Source organism: Daktulosphaira vitifoliae, unplaced genomic scaffold, assembly GCF_025091365.1.
Source record: "Daktulosphaira vitifoliae isolate Bord-2020 unplaced genomic scaffold, ASM2509136v1 Scaffold_1, whole genome shotgun sequence".
NCBI lineage: Eukaryota > Metazoa > Arthropoda > Insecta > Hemiptera > Phylloxeridae > Daktulosphaira > Daktulosphaira vitifoliae.
Window position 1 is genome coordinate 44,152,400 of NW_026099572.1, and position 18,453 is coordinate 44,170,852.

At 25.3% G+C, this 18,453-nt stretch overlaps 1 protein-coding gene across 9 annotated transcripts in view; it reads right to left on the reverse strand.

The window, feature by feature from the left end:
* The window catches only part of LOC126900973 (transmembrane protein KIAA1109 homolog), a 76,559-nt gene that overhangs the window by 48,303 nt on the left and 9,803 nt on the right, over positions 1-18,453 (reverse strand). For 2 of the 9 annotated variants that reach the window (XM_050677062.1, XM_050677094.1), the window contains exons 25-52: positions 16,422-16,567; positions 16,076-16,349; positions 15,761-15,987; positions 15,571-15,691; positions 14,954-15,049; positions 14,599-14,878; positions 14,270-14,458; positions 14,074-14,194; positions 13,688-13,964; positions 12,694-12,837; positions 12,123-12,330; positions 11,807-12,048; positions 11,596-11,749; positions 11,262-11,358; positions 11,046-11,174; positions 10,320-10,500; positions 10,101-10,259; positions 9,912-10,043; positions 9,279-9,408; positions 7,848-8,269; positions 3,942-4,158; positions 3,720-3,875; positions 3,441-3,655; positions 2,988-3,129; positions 2,011-2,514; positions 1,535-1,950; positions 1,237-1,449; positions 1,034-1,180 (exon numbers count right to left, since the gene is read on the reverse strand). In XM_050677062.1, the coding sequence (XP_050533019.1) occupies positions 1,034-1,180; positions 1,237-1,449; positions 1,535-1,950; positions 2,011-2,514; positions 2,988-3,129; positions 3,441-3,655; positions 3,720-3,875; positions 3,942-4,158; positions 7,848-8,269; positions 9,279-9,408; positions 9,912-10,043; positions 10,101-10,259; positions 10,320-10,500; positions 11,046-11,174; positions 11,262-11,358; positions 11,596-11,749; positions 11,807-12,048; positions 12,123-12,330; positions 12,694-12,837; positions 13,688-13,964; positions 14,074-14,194; positions 14,270-14,458; positions 14,599-14,878; positions 14,954-15,049; positions 15,571-15,691; positions 15,761-15,987; positions 16,076-16,349; positions 16,422-16,567 (5,739 nt within the window). Of the gene's footprint in view, positions 1-176; positions 301-1,033; positions 1,181-1,236; positions 1,450-1,534; positions 1,951-2,010; positions 2,515-2,987; positions 3,130-3,440; positions 3,656-3,719; positions 3,876-3,941; positions 4,159-7,847; positions 8,270-9,278; positions 9,409-9,737; positions 9,808-9,911; positions 10,044-10,100; positions 10,260-10,319; positions 10,501-11,045; positions 11,175-11,261; positions 11,359-11,595; positions 11,750-11,806; positions 12,049-12,122; positions 12,331-12,693; positions 12,838-13,687; positions 13,965-14,073; positions 14,195-14,269; positions 14,459-14,598; positions 14,879-14,953; positions 15,050-15,570; positions 15,692-15,760; positions 15,988-16,075; positions 16,350-16,421; positions 16,568-18,453 lie in introns of all 9 variants that reach the window. The other 7 variants (XM_050677104.1, XM_050677068.1, XM_050677054.1 and 4 more) reach the window with 6 other exon arrangements.

Sequence of the window (18,453 nt, forward strand, 5' to 3'; positions counted from 1 at the left end):
TTCAAATCAGTTAAAAACATCCCAGGGGCCAAAACAAAGAATATACATTAATTTTCCAAATAATTTATTTCCATAAAAAGAATATTATGGTATATTACTTATGCAAATTTGATAGATACATAACAGAAAGGAATATATTGTTACTTATTTAGAAGTTAATTTATAAAAAATTGAACCTTTACCAGTTCCTGAAAATTGATTCTCTCCTGTTTTCAAACCACCATCAAGTATATACTCAGCTGAAACATGTACTTTTGGTAACTCCAAACAGGCTTCAGAAGGCAAATTAGCTTCAGTTACCTATATCACACAACAATATATCAACTCATTTAAAATTTTTGACTATAGTGGCTTAAATAGATATTTGTTCTGAGAAATATATATAAGAAAAGTTATCTTCCGCATGTAATTATTTTTGTTATGGGGTATATATGATATCTATATTCCCATTTAATTACACCAGTATTAGACTAATATATGAATGTTTTTCTTTTTACTACTAATCTAGTATTTGAATATCATTGGATGTCAATTATTTATACTAATGTTAATATTATTTTTTTTTTATTTAAATTTATTTTGACTTAAATTTAAATTTGAGCCTAAGATTTTGATTAATTATTATTTACTATGTAAAGGGAAATTGTTTACTAAATTATAATTTTTGATGGCTGAGGTCTTAATATGTTTTAATTATAATTATTTGTCTAGGACATCAGTGCTATAAAATAGTTTAACGCTGAAGAATATGCATAATTAATTAATAATTTAAAGTATTTCAATAAATTTCAAATAATTAGACATAACTAAATAAAATATGTTAAATACTTAAGCTATTAAAAAAAATTTATTTGAATAATTTATTTATTAGTATCACTATACTTATTGAATATGTTATTTTTTTTTTTAAATTATTAAAATATTTTATATACTAATTTTATTGCCTAATACATTGTTTATAATAATTAAGTGAAAACTTTAACATTTAAAAATTATTTAAATAATAATTATAAGTTATAAATTAATTAAGTACTTGAAGTTTGGTAGAAAATGACAATGTATGTTGAGGTAAATCAACAATGAATTTTGCTTTATTTCCTGTATACCCAGTGCTAGTAACTTGATCCATTTTGTATTCTGCTCTTAAAGATGGCAATAAAGCTGCAGTAATAGTTAAACACTACAAAAATACAAAGTTAAGTGGTTTAGTATAACATTTTAAATATATTAAATTACTTGAATAACTGCTGTAAAGTGCATAACAAGAGGTTGAAGCAACAAGTTAGGTTCAGGAATAAGTGATTTTTCAAGCTCTTCTTTTAATACTTTTTGAACCAAAGGGCTTTGTTGAAAATTAGTATTTAAAGGGCCTGCAACACTTTGCATATCACCTTCATCAATAGTTGGTGCACGCCCCATTCGACTAGAAGCACGAGCAACTCGTAGTTCCTGAATTTTTATTATAATTTATAATTTTATAATTTTTTAATTATAATTTATTAATAATATTATTTTTGAAATTTGCTATAATTACCTGAAGTGTAGATGAGAGTTGTTTGCTACCTCTAGTCATCATACCATGAAGAGCAACTGGATGTTGTGGAATATCAATATTAACAACACCAATTGTTAACAAACCTGAGTTTTGATCTTTTGTTTGGCGACTCATGCTTGAGTATAAAGTTTGTGATTTTCCTACAGTAACTTTAACAACTGTTTGCTGATTAGGAGCAACACCTTCCAGAAGTACTATCATAGTGCGACCTATATGACCAGTAAGCGAGCACTCTAAGCTTGGAGGACGTGTCTTCTTACGAATTGTTGAACTTGTATGTAAATTGGTAATTTCTGCTTCTAATTTCAAACCACTCAAAGTGGCTAACAACCTAGTACGATGAATTCGAACAACTACAAACACAATTAGTCGTGTACGTTCTTCTTTAGAAAGTTCTAAGAAAAAATATATATATAAACGTATGATTTAAATTGTTATATTAAATTAATGATTACTTGGATTAGTTTGTGAAACAAGGAGTGCTGGAGTACCAGATGATAAATCTTTATCAATATCATCACATGACTTAGTATCAGATAGTAAATCATACTTTCGTGTACCTTTGTATCCTTCAGATACATCAAAACCAGAAATTTTCTGTGTCACTGTTTTTGTTTCAGGCATAGTTGCATATAACTCTAACAAGTGATAAACAGTTTTCCAGCATCTAGGTGTCAATGTAACCATATTAGAGTCAGTTTCATCTATAGGCTTCATTGACGGAATTCGATCAAAGTCTGATAAACTTGGAGTAACACATTCACTTTTTACCGAAGATTCATTCAAATTTATGTAACCTTTAACACTTTTACCAGTTGATCTTAGTTTTTGTGCTAAAGTTTGATGTTTAGAACGTATTGATGGAGAAGGTGACACAACAGGTTTAATATCACTAGCTGAATGTGGAATAATACGTTTAGCAAGTGTTGGCGTTGAAAGAGGTGCTGGTTCTGAATGATCTAAACAAAATTAATTTAAAAAATCAAGATAAAAAGTTTAAGTATTATAAATTTAAACAATACTAAAGAAAATATATTTTATTAAATAATTGAAATTTGTAATAGGTATAAAAACCTTAAATTGTAACATTTTTTACAGATAATTGAATTAAAAATCATATAATGCAAATTTAGTGAGTTAACAAGCACATAATCAATAAAATTAATACTTTTTAAAAAAAGTTCATATTGATATGACACCGATAAATTTGTTAACATCCAAGAACCAGAAATGTAAACAATAAAATAGAAATCATAAGCATTTATCCCAAATTTTAAACATTTTACTATTATACACCTATTGTACCGAGGAATGGTCAATAATCATGGGCAAGAATTGTTAACTTGAATTTTTTTTAACTTTGAAAAAGATAAAATTTTAAATCTAAATATAAATAAAAACTAATAACAATATATATTTTCATAAATATTACCAAAATGTGATGTGGTACGCTTGGCACTTGAACGTGAAACATACATAGGTGGTTGTTGTTCACGAAGTTCTGATTGTGTATCTTTCACATTTTGATACATATTAGTAATTTGATTCAAAAGTCGTAACAAGGGCATATTAACCTAGTAAAAAAAAAAAATCAGTTTTTCTTTTTATATTAATAATAATAATAAAGTTTATTGCATTTAATGATAAAAATATACAAATATAATTCAATTTAAATATTGTTTTTATTAATTCAATAATATTTTTCTGAAGATTTTATTTTATACTTAACTATCAGAGGTGTATCTAAAGAGGTTAAAAAAACTAAGTCTCTCATTCATTTAAGTGTTTAAACTCTAAATTTTGGTTAAAAAATTCAACAGAAAATGTGGTGATTGAAAAAGTCTGAATTAAACACTCTTATGTAGAGTAGCATTGTTTAACTTACTTGTTGAGATATGTATCTAATAGAAACACAGATATTAAGTGATGTGTTTGAATGTTTTTTTAGTTGACCTCTGGATAAATACAACATATTACGTTTTTGTCTGCAAATATCATCAACGACTGTCATATCTGCTGAACGCCGAACATCACATTCAATACTGACACGATCACAAATAAAAGCTGGCACTTCAGGCAATAAATCTAACCACGGAGTTTCTTAAAAATGAGTAAAAAATTATTTTATAAATATTTGATCCAAAAAATATTTAATTTATTTCACCTTGTTTGGATTTTTGTTTGAATGTCTTTGATTTTTTTTCAGTTTCAGAGATTTTACCATATTCACTCACAACAATATCTATTCGCATAGTTTCTAGACTACCAACAAGTGATAAATTGGATCCCCAAGAATTAAGAGCTGCCATACTATTATTGCCTTAATTATAAAATTGATAAAAGAATAAAAAATATATATATAATTTGAAAATTAAAAATTATTTACTTGTATTTGTGTTGACCATTTGTTGAGGCATAACACCTAAGCTAGATAACAAAGGTTCAAAAATAAGATGAGCATCTAAAAGTCTTAATGAGTCATGCTTTAGAAAAATGTTAAATCGTGCGGAATCAGAATCTCCTACATCGGCTGTAGACTGATTTTCAGTAACTAATGGAATATTTTTTGATTCGGATACCCACAATGGCCTCTTGCGTAATTTCTAAAAATATTGGTTAAAACTGTATTTATTTCTTTTAAATATATAAACATTATATGTAGCCTTTCCCTTTTCATATAAAATAGTATAAATAAGTGGATAATAAAAACAAAAAAAAAAAAAAGTATTTTATGAGTTACTGGTAATTTAATGATTAAAGTGGATATGTGAATGTATTATGAAATGTTTTATAATAATTTCTAAACTTTCAAAAATCAAATTAAAACTAAAAAATACATCATAGTAGAATTAATATCTTTTCAGATATGCATCGAACATAAATTGATATCAGAAAAAGTTATCTATAATATAAAGACAAGTTATTTTATCTGTATATTATTTAACTGTAATAAAAATAAAACATTAATATATCCTTTGAATTGAGATAAAACATTACAACTATAAAGGAACACGTTATTTATTCATAAGTACTATCAAGTAGTCGTTAACTAAGAATTTAAAATAATATTTTAAAATAAAAAAAAATTACCCATTTGCATATGTTAAAAGAGACATCCAGAAGCCAAGCTTCTTTATTAACTCCACTTTTTTTTCAAAAACATTTTTTAGCTCTGATACAAAGCTGATAAGTTATTAAATTTAATATGATGTGTTTTTTTTGTGTGTGTATGTTGCCACTTTTTCTAATCTCTCACCGATTTCTTCCAACAATAAGTCAAAAAATCACAAATTGTATCTGCTTGAAGAAATTGCCCTTAAAAATTAAAAAAATTTCCTTTTTCCCTATAAATAGGGCAGATCTCCAAAAAAAAATAAAATTTTTAAAATCGGTAAATTTTTACATTTTTTTTTTTCTTAAAACTGGCATCATTTTTTCAAAAATTATAAAATTAAAATAATTTTTTTATATAGAAATCTAAGGTATTTGCCTTTTATTTGATATATATTTTTTTTTAATTCTGACCCTTTACCTACCCACAGAAGGGAATTTAAAAGAGCAATTTTTTTACAAAAGTCAACTCTTTCAACTTAACTTTTGAAAATGTTCCAGAAATACAGCGTCTTTTAAATATAAATATAATTAAAGCTTATGTTATGTACTATAAATTAAAAAAAAAATTTGTTCCGAAGACTTATGCTCTACGTGCAAATGGCTGCCGTAGTTACAAAACATGCTATTTTTGAGTTCAAATTTTTTATTTTTTGTTTATTTTAAAATACTATACAAGGGTTTAACGTAGTAATGAGTCCACCAATTTGTATAAAGTTGCATGAATCTAATTTACATTAAATATAAATTAAAATTTTGATTATTTTGCCTCCTCGAAATTAAGAAAAAAAGCTGCTTTGAATTATTAAACTAGTTAAATAGTCTTTTTTATCTACTTATACTTGTAATGCACGATGGCAACATTGTATAAAAAACAGTTATATACGGTTAGGGTAGGAAAATCGAACCCCGCCAGTCGAAATAACTTTTTTTAGATGGAAAAAAATTAAAAATGAATAATAATAAATAACATTCAATCAAAATATTCAATGAATATTTTGGTGTTTTACATATTGATTAAACAATAAATAAAAACACCGATTAACGTAAAAAAGAGAAAAATGATAGACGGTTTGTTATTTAAACACTTTTAGAATATATGCACGCAAAATGTGTACTAACTGTCTACTTGTGGCGAACTAACTTATGAGACTGATTGATTGATTGACTGATGTCGCGCCGTTTTATAGTTGAGTATTCTAGAATAATCTTTTATGGGCGCGACAGAAAACATTCGCGCTATATGTATTTTATGTTGCCTATTTGTTTGTGGTCTGTATAAATTGTAAAATCTTTGCCTTCTAATAAGTGAATGAAATGTCTACAACTATCGTATATAGCTAGAAGTTCTCTATCATAGGTCGAGTATCGCTGTTCAGCAGTGGTTAGTTTACGTCTGTGAAAGCCTAGTGGAAGCGTTTGATTATTAATTATTTGGTATACAACTCTACCGATTGCTCTATTACTGGCATCTGTAGTAAGCGTTAGTTTGGCTGATTCATGTGGGTGTGCTAAATATGTTGATTTTTCCTATAATTCTATACATGCGTAAAATGCTTCTTTTGCTTCTGATGTCCAAATTATGATATGCATATCGTTTTTATTGTTATCAGGAATCAGCTCATTCAGATGTAGTTGGTGATGTGTGAGCTGTGGTATAAAACGTCTATAAAAATTTATTATACCGAGGAATCGTCGTAGGTTCTTTATTTGATTGGGTATAGGCAATGCTCTTATACTTTTAACTTTATCTGGATCAGGTATGGTTCCGTCTTTTGAAATTTGATGTCCTAAAAAGGTTATTGATTCTTGTCCAAAGCTGCATTTCTCTAGGTTGATTTTAATACTATGTTGAGTAAGTGTTTTTAGTACTATATTTAGATGTTCTTTATGCTGCTTTTTGGATTCTTAAAAATTTAATATGTCATCTATATACGCTACTGTAATCGGTAAATCTCGGATTATTTCGTTAGTGAACCTCTGGAACGTTTGTGCGCTGTTACTAAGTCCATATGGCATTTTTAAAAATTGAAAGCTGCCAAATAGTGTTATTATTGCGGTCTTTATTTGATTTAATGTAATTTTTATTTGATTAAATGCATTTTCCAAGTCCAGTCTTGAAAAAATTGTTTTGTTAATAAGTTGGATGTTTACATCATGATTGTTCAGTAGGGGATATCGATCTGGTCTCGATTGTAGGCAAGGAGGGCGTTTTTAGTTTTCCTTCTTTATTGGCGGTTCTGTGGTCCATTTACATTGTTTAACACATTTTTGTGCCTTACCGCGAAATTTATAAGGGAAATAACATAATGGTCTTTCTGGATTATGAAAACGGGATTTTTAACGTGAGTGGCTCCGCCGTGTATTTTTTGTATAAGTTCGTCTTCGCTGTAATTCTAATTGCTTAATTTGTTGTAGGAGGTCCGCTAGTTTATTTTCTATATATTATTTGATCTGTGTTGTTTTTGTATCTGGTTCTCTGTGCCTATAGAGACGTCAACTACTCGGTCGGCCATTTCTGTAAGTTCGTCGACAGTTGCTCTTTTTGGAACTACTGCTAGTACTATTTGGGCTTGTTTTGGTAAGCGTTGTAGCCACATTTGTTTTAATAAGTGAGAAGGACAATTTTGTCCGGCTAACGATTTGATTTTCGACAACATCAATGAAGGTTTTTCGTCGCCTAATTAAATTCCGAAAATTAATTTGCGAAATTTTCCTTCATCAGTTCTACCATATGTGTTAATGAGTCTGTTTTTTAAATTTTGAAAACAGTTTTCGGTATTGTCTAAGTTTAAAATGTCACTTACTTTTCCGATTATGTCTTCGACCCCACTGTGCTACTGATTTTTTTATAAATTACTTTACAGTCTTTTTTGTTTAGAAATTTTTGTTTGAAATCTATTTTCAAGTTCAGAAACCATTATATACTATTGCATAATATATTTAAATATCCACTAATCATTAAAATACCAGTAGCTCAAATAATACTTTTTTGTTTTTATTATCCACCTATTTCTTTTATTGTATGGAAAAGGCTAAATAATAGCTATTTTAAATTTAAAAAATAATTGAGTTAAACAATTATTTTTTGATAAAAAAAAAAAATTAAAAAAAAGTTGAATACATTAAAAGTATTTGGACTATTTGAACATCATTTACCACCCTATACAACAGTACTTACCCAATTTCGAAGTTTTTTGGCTTTAACTATTTTTCTGGGTATACGAGAATCATAATTTTCAAAATCTTGTTTAGCCATCCATGTATAAAGATCTTCATTTCTTTCCAGTTTCTGAGAAGAAATTTTTTCAATACTTCCCACAGAATTTTCATCTTCTGCTCCAATAGGTAGACTATTTTCTCCTACAGGTCCATCAATAGTATTTTTAAATGTTTGATTAGAACTTTCATCTAATATTGGGAACATAACACTAGCTCGAGAAGAAGCAGGCATCTGAGTAGGCAATAAAGATTTAGGGTTCCTCATATGATCATAAGAAGAAGTGTGTGAACTTAAAACATTACTATCCACTGGTTGATCCACCACATTAGTAGGAGAATATGGATAGTACTGAGGTTCATTTCCAAAACTTCCTTTAGTCCCTAACAAATATCACAACAAAATTAAAATATAACAACCAAATGCAGTATTTTAAAAATATTAATTTTATGAAAATATTTATACAATTTCTATTCATTCTTTTAACATTCTAAAAAATGTTATTACCTCAATTATATTAAAATAATAATCAAAATTACATATAAAATAATCAAAATACGTCCACTTTTAAAAAATTGTGTTTTACATAAAAATGTAGTAAACAAGTTGAATAAATAAGTTGTTAGTATTTTACATAAGACATTTTCGAAATATCTTACATATGTGTTGAATAAATTTATGATAAATCTATTAGTGTTCATGTCAAACATTTTTTTTTTTTTTNTTAATAAATAATAATTACAATCTATTAGTGTTCATGTCAAACATTTTTTTTTTTTTTATTAATTTAAATTAACATTCGAATGAATAATGCATAAATTATTTCAAAATATTAATATTTATAAAATAGTGCAAAAGATTTATATATTGTTAGTGTGCAAAATCAGTTAAATGATACTATAAAAAGCTTGTATGATTATATTGCAACTTATCTAAAATGCAAAAATTAAAAAATTAAAACTCAATAAAATTATATTATAATTAAATGTTATTCAATGAATTTATTAAAAAAATTGTTAAATATTTGTGTATTACATGCATTAGCAATAGTGTGTTACAAAATTATTCAAACATTTTTTTAAAGTTAACAAAACACAATATATAAATTTCTAATATAATAATTGTGTTTAAATGTTATTATTATTAGGTTTTGTAATATATTATAATATTGTAATGTATTTTACCTCAAAATTTTGTTTTTTTAAAGTTTGGCTATGTTAATTTAATAAATAAAATTATAAAGATGAGTTAAAATTTAAATTATTACTATCTTATATACATTTTTGTTACATGAATATATTAATTTACTGACAAAACTAGTACAGACTACTACAATAATTACATAAGCTTAATAAACAATATTATAGATTAATTAACATTGACATGTCATACCGCATTTGCCTGTATGTGATTTGAGTACCCGTTGTAATGTAGATACATGTGAATGTCGTTCGCTGGTGAGCAACATTGCACACTCATCTGTTATACCTTCGCCATATTCTTCCCCTGAAGCCTCCCCATCCTTAAGTATGTGATAAAAAAAATATATTTACAAACAAGTTACCCAAAACACAAATTATAATATAATCACATACTATGTGATTACATAATTATTAAAATGTTTATAAATTGCCATAATCATACGACAATAATCTTTTTATTTTTATATCCTATATAAAAGCGCCCGTGATTTATACAACACTACTAGTGATATGAATTTTTACACAATGATAAAATTACCCTGATGAAAATGTTACACCAAATGATAAAGAAATATTTTTTTTTTTTTTGTTAAAAGTAATGAACACAAGTTATGATATTTATTACTCAACATTTTGTTTCTTTGCTTACATAATAAATTAGAATTGTTTGATGCATACGATCTGCGAGGTGAGAATAAATAGACACTATCATAATACACCTGTTATGAAAAATTATACTGATTTTTTTTTTTTAATTATAAATAAATATTTTTTACAGGAATTTTTTTTATTAGGTTGTACAAAAATAAAATCAAAATTATACCTCTTCATGATCCGAAACAGCAAAAGTGACATTCAATGGTTTTAAATTATGATGCCGACTTTTAAAATTATGTTCCAGTAATAAAGGAGTATACAAAATATTTTTCCATTGGCGACTTAGAACAATGACTCCCTAAAAAAAAAAAACATATTATAAATTTAGAAATGATAAAAAAAAAGTTCTACTAACTTGTCTTAATGTTGATAAATTTGGTAAAAATGGATCTTTCAAATAAGCATCAATGGTTGCTTCACTTTGAAATAGATATTTTTGTAAAATATTACATATCTGACATGAAGGATCTTCTTGTAATGTCTTTGCTAAAGGTGTAGTATGTCTATATCGACTCTAAAATATTATTTTAAAATAAGTAAATAATTTAATTAATTCACCATAATTTATTTATACCTTGGGAGGGATATGAAGACTTTGAACATCAAGTGCTTCAGCCATTAGACATGTTACAACAGCAGTACAACGTCTATATCTTGTACGTAACATATGAACAACACGCATTGCAAAGCGATTACTTGGATTCATCCAAGCATTAATAGCTGGTGATGCTGTGCTTAGTAAATTCCAGTCAAGTCTGTAAATAAAACGAACATTATAAAAAAAAAAAAATGTATAGATAAAACTCTCACTAATGAAAATTTTTTTTTATATATTTAATTAATAAAAAAAAGAAAGTATAGGCATTGGCAACATGAGCTTAATTAAAATTAATTCACTATAGTAGGTAATTGATCCAAGTTTTGTTTTTAAAAATATGCTAATTGAAGAATGGTGTAATTTTATGTTTATTGTAAAGATACATTGAAAATATTTCAAAATTTGAAATATTAATAACAATTTAAATACCTTAACTATAAATAATAAAGTAAGAATTGACACTTAACTAAAAGATAATAAGGCATAATCAAATAAACTTCTTTTAGTTGTTATAGGAATTATACATTGACAAAAATTCATGTCTGTAGTAAATTATAAATATTTTACCAATATTAAACATATAGAGAGGTTAATATTACTTTGGTCGGTAACTTGCAAAATAAAAAAATTGGAATAAAATCTATTTGTGATTAGTTCTATTAACTCCCAGTTAAAGAGAAAGCTGAAGATAATAATTTAAACCTTGTATAATCTATTTTTCGTGTAATTGGAGTTAATGGTGGAGCAGCAAAATTGAACCATACTTGACAAACTTCAATGACACAAGATGACGCATTTTTATCAACATTAAGTTTTGCTACAGTGTTTTCACTAAAATATTAAAATAAAATTATTAATAAATAATAATTACATATAACTATTGAAAACAAATATTATTTATTATTAATTTTAATTTACCTTATGTCTTCATTAGTAATATTATTTTCAGAAGTAGTTTTAATTTGCTTTGTAGTGAAAGTAGGCGATGAACATCCTAAATCTTGTTTACTAGAATCTTTTAAACAGAGTAATTAAATTAAATTTAATTAATTTTAAAGGATCAAGTTTTAAAAACTAAATAAATTTATTCTAGATAAATTTTTAAAAAATTATACAAATTTGTAGTTTTTTTTTCATATATTTTTTTTTTTTTTTCAAATGGAAGTCAAAATTTTTATTGTGCTATGATAAAAAGTGAAAAAATTATTTAATATTAAATTTAATTAAACTTTATTTTTCTTAAAAAACTCACTATTCACAATCTTTGGGTCTATATTTTCTTCTGTTTTTGGGCGAAAATCAGATTGAGAAATTTTACAACCACTAGAATCAGGTATTGGAGAAGGTGTAGGTACATCTCTAATCTCTCGATCGTTCTCTTTTTCAAAATTTGATCGTTTTATTAGCTAAATCATTAGTTAGATATTATTATTGGTTTTAAACTAAAATTTTAATATATAAACCTTGAATGAAATTCCTTCAAAACCACATTCCATCATGATGAATCCAGTTTTTTCTTCAGAAAGATTTGCCAAAATTGTTTCTTCACTATTAAGGTTCATATTAATTTGCATATCTGAAGGTTTCATTTTAGAACAAGTTTTAAACATGACTTTTGAGCAATGGCTAGGTATAGCTGTAATTATGGCATCTTTTAATATCGAACAATCATTGTGTAAACGGCGCAATTGTGCATGTGCTCTAGCTACAATATAAAAATTATAACTAAACATTTATCCCTAATATTATTTTATGACACACAAAAATATTTTCACTTACTAATATGCAGTGTAATAACGGTTTCTTCTTGCTGTTTTTCAGATGTTTCAATGTAAACAGGTTCACCATGTGTATTTTCTGGATCAACCTCTGAGGTAATATTTAAACCAAGTAAAAATGCTTTACCAGCAGCTCTACTCAATACACCTTTTTTTTGACCACTAGGTGCAACAACCGGTGGATGATATGTTTGAACAATTTCCCTAGCCTTTAAATTGAATATATTTTAAAAATATAATTCATTATTATATTTTTAATATTTAATTGAAATAACACTTCTTTAAATGCATTAGCAAGAGAGTAAAACTGTACAAACTCAATCATATGACATATATTAATTTTTTTAATGCTTTTACGGATCCAAAAAGACATTGCAGATTACCAAAAAGAGGATGTTTCTTAACTTAATATATTCTGGAACAAGTTTTTGAGCTGATCTTATACAAAACAAATGTATTCTCCCATGATTGAGCGTTGAATCCAATGACATGTACACATCAGGTGTTAAAATATTACCGACTCAACCACAGTTTTTCATTTTTAAATTTTATCAAATAAAAAAATCACTTACCTGCTTACTAAAATGAAATTTGGTTGTAAGTTCTTCGAAACAAATTGCCATTAATGAAACACAGGTTAAATCCCTAATATTATCAAGCGCAGAGAATGAAATGACTTCTTCAACAATAGAAGCTTGAAGCACACATATATTAATCTATATTATTTAGTAAAAAAAAAATATTTATATTAAAAATTAATATATTTTATTTCATATAAACAAAAAATTTACAGTAAAAACAAAAGTTTCTCTACCTCAAAAATACTTTATTTTAATTAATTTACCTCATTAATTTAACTGAAAGAAATTATTATATGATGTTTTAAAATATTATATAATTAAGATGTAAAGTAAAAAATTTAGTTCAAATCTAAAAGTTTTTTAATTTTTGAAAATGTTTAAAAATTTAGTAAAGATAATTACATATCCAATTAAGTTTCCAATTTTTGGGTTAATATACATGTATAATATATAAGGGATTACAATTGCAGGTAGCTAATTGGTTTTTTTATGACGTCGCTATCACAGTCACAGAGTGTTTATTGTCAATTATGACTATCAATAGATATATTTTCTGTATTGCCAGTTAGTGTATTCATAAACTCACAATAATGTGTCATACTACCATTCATAATAAATACTGCGTATCTTTGAATATTGATATCATAAAAAACCAATTAGCTACCTATATTTCAAATCCCTCTTGTATTATACTAATTCAAAAATTTAGAACTTTCAATTTTTATATCTTAACACGAATAAAGTTATATTAAAAATTCAAATACCATTTACTATAAAATTAAAAAATCAAAATATGTTTTTCCATTCAAAAAAACTAAGTTGACATCCTAACAAGGCATAAGGGATGAAGTTAAAAAGTATTACATAGTTAATAATTCAATAAAATGTGTAACTAAAGAAAACCAAAAAAAAAAAAAATATTTAAAACATTTTTTTTTTAATGATCATACAGTTTTACACAAAATCTACAAATTAAAAAAATTACTTTAGGTAAAACTATAGTTCCTTGAACTTGCGATGCTATAAATTCTTCATATACTCTGTTAGGTTGTTGTAAATCTATCTGAACATCTTTCGTCACATTTGATTTTACCCTTTCTACAGTACTTCTTTTACTACCACCACCTTGCATTTGACTTAAATATTTATCACGTTTTAATATATTAGCTGCTTCGACACTACTAATACAACTCGAATGTAAATGATTCAATACAGAAAGAGGATGAAGTTGGCTCAAAAGTGGAGTTAGACTGTCAATAAACCTTAAGATTATCAAAAGAAAAACTATTATTTTCGAAATTACAAAAAATATAAGTATTAGAAAAAATTAGAAAATCATTAACTAATAACATAAAGAACATGCTATCTTACTTTTGTAGAGATTCTAATACTAAAGGAGTAATCATTAAATCAATGTCCCCTTTAAATTTAATAATAATAGTTGTGCGTGTACCAGTCTCGCTACGTAAAGACAACATTTCTTCTTCACAATCTAAAATTTTGAATTTTTTTTAAATATTAAAAGTGGAATTATTATGTTAAATGAATACAAATTAAATTAACTTACCAATTTCAAATACTTCTTTAGAATTTTGAGTATAATCAAATTGTGGTTGATCCCAAGTATATTTCTTGGTACTTTGTGTTTGAGCTGTTAGTGGACTGGGTTCTTTTTCTTTAGAATCTGTTCTTTGAACCATTTTTAAACTAGTAAAACCTTCATGCGTTACTTCAAATTTTGGTACATGTCGACTACCTAATAGAATAAATATATAACATTTAAAACTATTGTTCTATTTTATTGTAGTATAAACTATAATAAAATATTTAATTACTAAAAAATTGTTTTATACAATTTTTCAATAATTATATCTTACTAATACTAATTAAACTTACCAATGAATACTAATCTATCATCAACAGTGTGTTGATAAATTGGAACTGTAAATACATCTGAACCAGCTGGTAAAGATAATTGAGACCAATTGTTACAAGTTACATGGGATAAATGATTTGTATAGGTAGAAACTAATAGAGGAGAATCCATGATAGGCTTATTAACATGCATATGCAAGTTTACAAGTGCTAAATCTTCTTGAGATGACATTGCAGACATAAAAGATGTACTAGAAACTGATCGTGAATCAGATGAATCAATAAGTCCACCATCTAAATTCTAATAGACAAAACATTTTTAATAAGTGAGTTAAGTTTTTAAATTATTTGTATATTATTAATTTGTTTAACTTACTTTTTCAAAATGTTTGTGCTTTACCAATGGACTATGAAATGTTTCATTGCATAAGTCAACAGCTAATAATGTTTTTTCATCATCAGCCAAATCACACTAAAAAAAAATTAAAATCTTTCACTTTGATTCAATTATTTATTGTATATATTTAAACACAAAATATTGTAGAGTAGAAATAAGTTTTAAATTAATATGTCTCTTTCTTTAAAATAAATAATTTTTATTACCACCATTTAATTATGTAGCTCTGTATATAAAAAGTGATATATTTACAAACTATTCAGCTACATAAAAAAGGGATACTAATCATAATAATTTAATTTTACATTAACTTAGAGTTTATTAATAACCAACATTTTATAATTTTGTTCTTTAACTAATTTATTAATAATATATTACAAATATTCTAGAGCTTTACATAAACCAAAATATATTGATCCATCTTACTTAAATTAAAATCAAAGTGAGCCAGCCTTACACAGTCAAAAAAAATTAATCCAAGAACTCCAAAAATAGTTTGATTTTTTTTTTAATTTGACAAATAGAAACAAATGGAACATAGATGTTTTTTATAGAAATATTAAATATAAACATTATATTTACTACTATATTCTTACATTAATTGCTTCTAGATTCATGGTTGAATTATTTTGAACAATTAAATTATCGACAAACATTGATTTTCTAGGTACAGAGGAATGACTTGATACAATTGTAGATTCACTTCCAAAATTACTTCTAAAAATAATTTTTTTATTTTATTTATTCATTGTTAATTTAACAAAAGCATAAATTGTAAATACGAACTTATTTAAAAATTCGCTATTTAATGAACTTTTCAATGATGAACTTTTTTCTGAATCCAATTTAGAATTATCATTACTTTTTAGGTAACTTGCTGTAGTAAGATCTTCTTCTGCTGAGAAAAACACGTCAGATGGATTGTCACTAGTTATTGAAATTGTCCGTGAATATGGTTGTTTTAAGTTAGTCAAATGTAAAGATTGAGCAGAATTAATATTACTAGTTGTAGGCTAAAAAAAATTGATTAAAAAACTTTTATATTAAAAAAATATGTTTTTATTATTTTACCAGCTATTTGGGTCAAATATAAATACATACTGATTTTTTTTCTAAGCTGGAAACTAATGTATTATACTGTAAAACTGTTGAATTAAAATAGTCAACAGCTAGTCTAGAATCAGATATACTGTATTTTGGACAAGAGGCATTGTCTACAGATAATGTATTTTCAGGTATACTTAAAATAGATTTATTAATATTGAACTTGTTAGGTGATGATGGTTGTGAATCTGATGGAAGTACAGAATTTGGACTGACATCTAAAAGACGTGAATAAGGCACTTCACAGTTAATAGTTTGTACTTCATTAAGTCTAAAAAAGGAGTAGTCGATGATAGGTTTGCTACTTTTTTTAAAAAATTACATTATAAATTTAAAAACAAACCGGCTAGCAGCTGATGAGTAAGAAAAACGTCTAGATAAAGGGTAGGTGGGTAAAGGAGATGGTATGACCCCAGATTTTACAGTATATGGTAAATTTGAAGAAGTGTTAGGACTGCTTTTAGTTCCATTGCATTGTTCTTGATACATCTATCAAAAATTATTTAATTATATAAACACTTTTAACAGATAATTAGTTTAATATATGCTTAATTAATTGACACATTTTTAATGTTAAATGTTATAAAATAAAACAACAATTGAATATACAGAGTGATTGATTAACTATGTCTCACGCAATATCTTTAAAAATATAAAAAATATTATAATTTTTTCTATTCAGAAGTTAGTAATATACCATGATCTATAATTTTCATAAAAAAAATGTTGTCTTATACTCTTTTCTCCCCTTTAAAATAGTATCAACTTAGTTTTTTTAAATAGTAACATATATGTAAGGATGCCAACAGAAAATTTTCCAAGGAAGTGCAAAATTATTAATAACAGTTTAAGCTAAGGGCCAATTTTCCATAACTTACTGGATAAAGAGTCATGATCCTCCTTTAAATTCATCTGATCATCTTATTTTTTAGTAAAAAATAATACTTTAGAAGGATTATAAGCAAGAAAAACATTCAGAACACTTGAAGAAACAGCATAGTTAGGACAATTATACATGATATCTAACAGTGATTAATTCACTGTTTTTATCATTTTATCATTATGTACTTTTAAAAAGTTTTGATTTTATATAAGTATTGAATTATTAAATATTCCGGAATTTTTGAAAAAAAATAATTTTCAAAAATTTTAAATGAAGTAAAAATTATAAATTTTTTTATTTGATGACTGATTTTTTATAATAAAACAATCAGAGATCGTTTTTTTTTTCATTTTCTAGCACATTTCAAGATATTTAGTTTGATATAAAACAAAAGTTATCAACACATGTCAGAACACATTCAAAAATTAAGATGAAATTAAAATATTTACATTGGTGGATGGTCTCTTTAAACCCTTCCTGTACTTGGGTTTCTAATTAATAATTATGATAGAGTAATTATTAAATTTCTAAAAATGAATGGTTTTTCAAATTGTTGGTGCTCATAGTTCAACTGTTTAGCGTATTAACCAACAGAATCAGTCTTGTGAAAAATGAAAATTTTCATACATAATATTAAAACACTCATATCATAGTAAAACCAATATTTCTTAGCATTACATCAAAGCAAAAAAAATAATAACTTCAAACAATCATTTAGTTAAAGAGATTATTTTTTTATTTTTAAGTTCGTTAAAAACATATTCCTATTTAAAATATTCAAATTAATACTATTTTAAAAGAGAGAAGGAGTATAGGATCAATTTTTTTAGAACACGAAATATTATTCACTTCTGAAAAGAAAAAATTATAATATATTTTACACTTAATTTTTAATATGTTTTAAGATATTTTATAAGGCATAGTTAATCAATATCACCTTGTACAGAGAATTTTATGTTTTCAAACTTCAATTAATATAGAAAAAAATTAATTTGCATAACTTATAAATTTATTTAAACATAGTGGTAAATTAGATTAGTAACTCAAAAATAAAAATTGTTATTTAGTACAATAGTTATATGCTAATATATGTTAATAATACATGTTTTTCATTAATTTTATATATATATATTTTAGCCTTTATTAAAATAATCAGCTCATCAATTATTAATTATATTAAAAATAGATATATTTTTTAAATACAAAAAAATTGTCAAAAAAAAACTTTTCTTTAAAGTCAAAGGGAATCAAGTTCTAATTTAAAGCTAAATGAATTTTTTGGTACTATAATTTAAAAAATTCATTTTTTTGCTAAAATCTAATGCTAATAAAATAAAAATTTATTTAATAAAATGAATAATTATTTAACCTTAAGCGTATTTATAATTATATTTGTGCACATTTTTTTTTTTTTGTAACAAATAAATACATTATCTAATTTAAAAATATTCTTATAATATCTTTAACATTAAAAGCAGAAAAACTTATACCT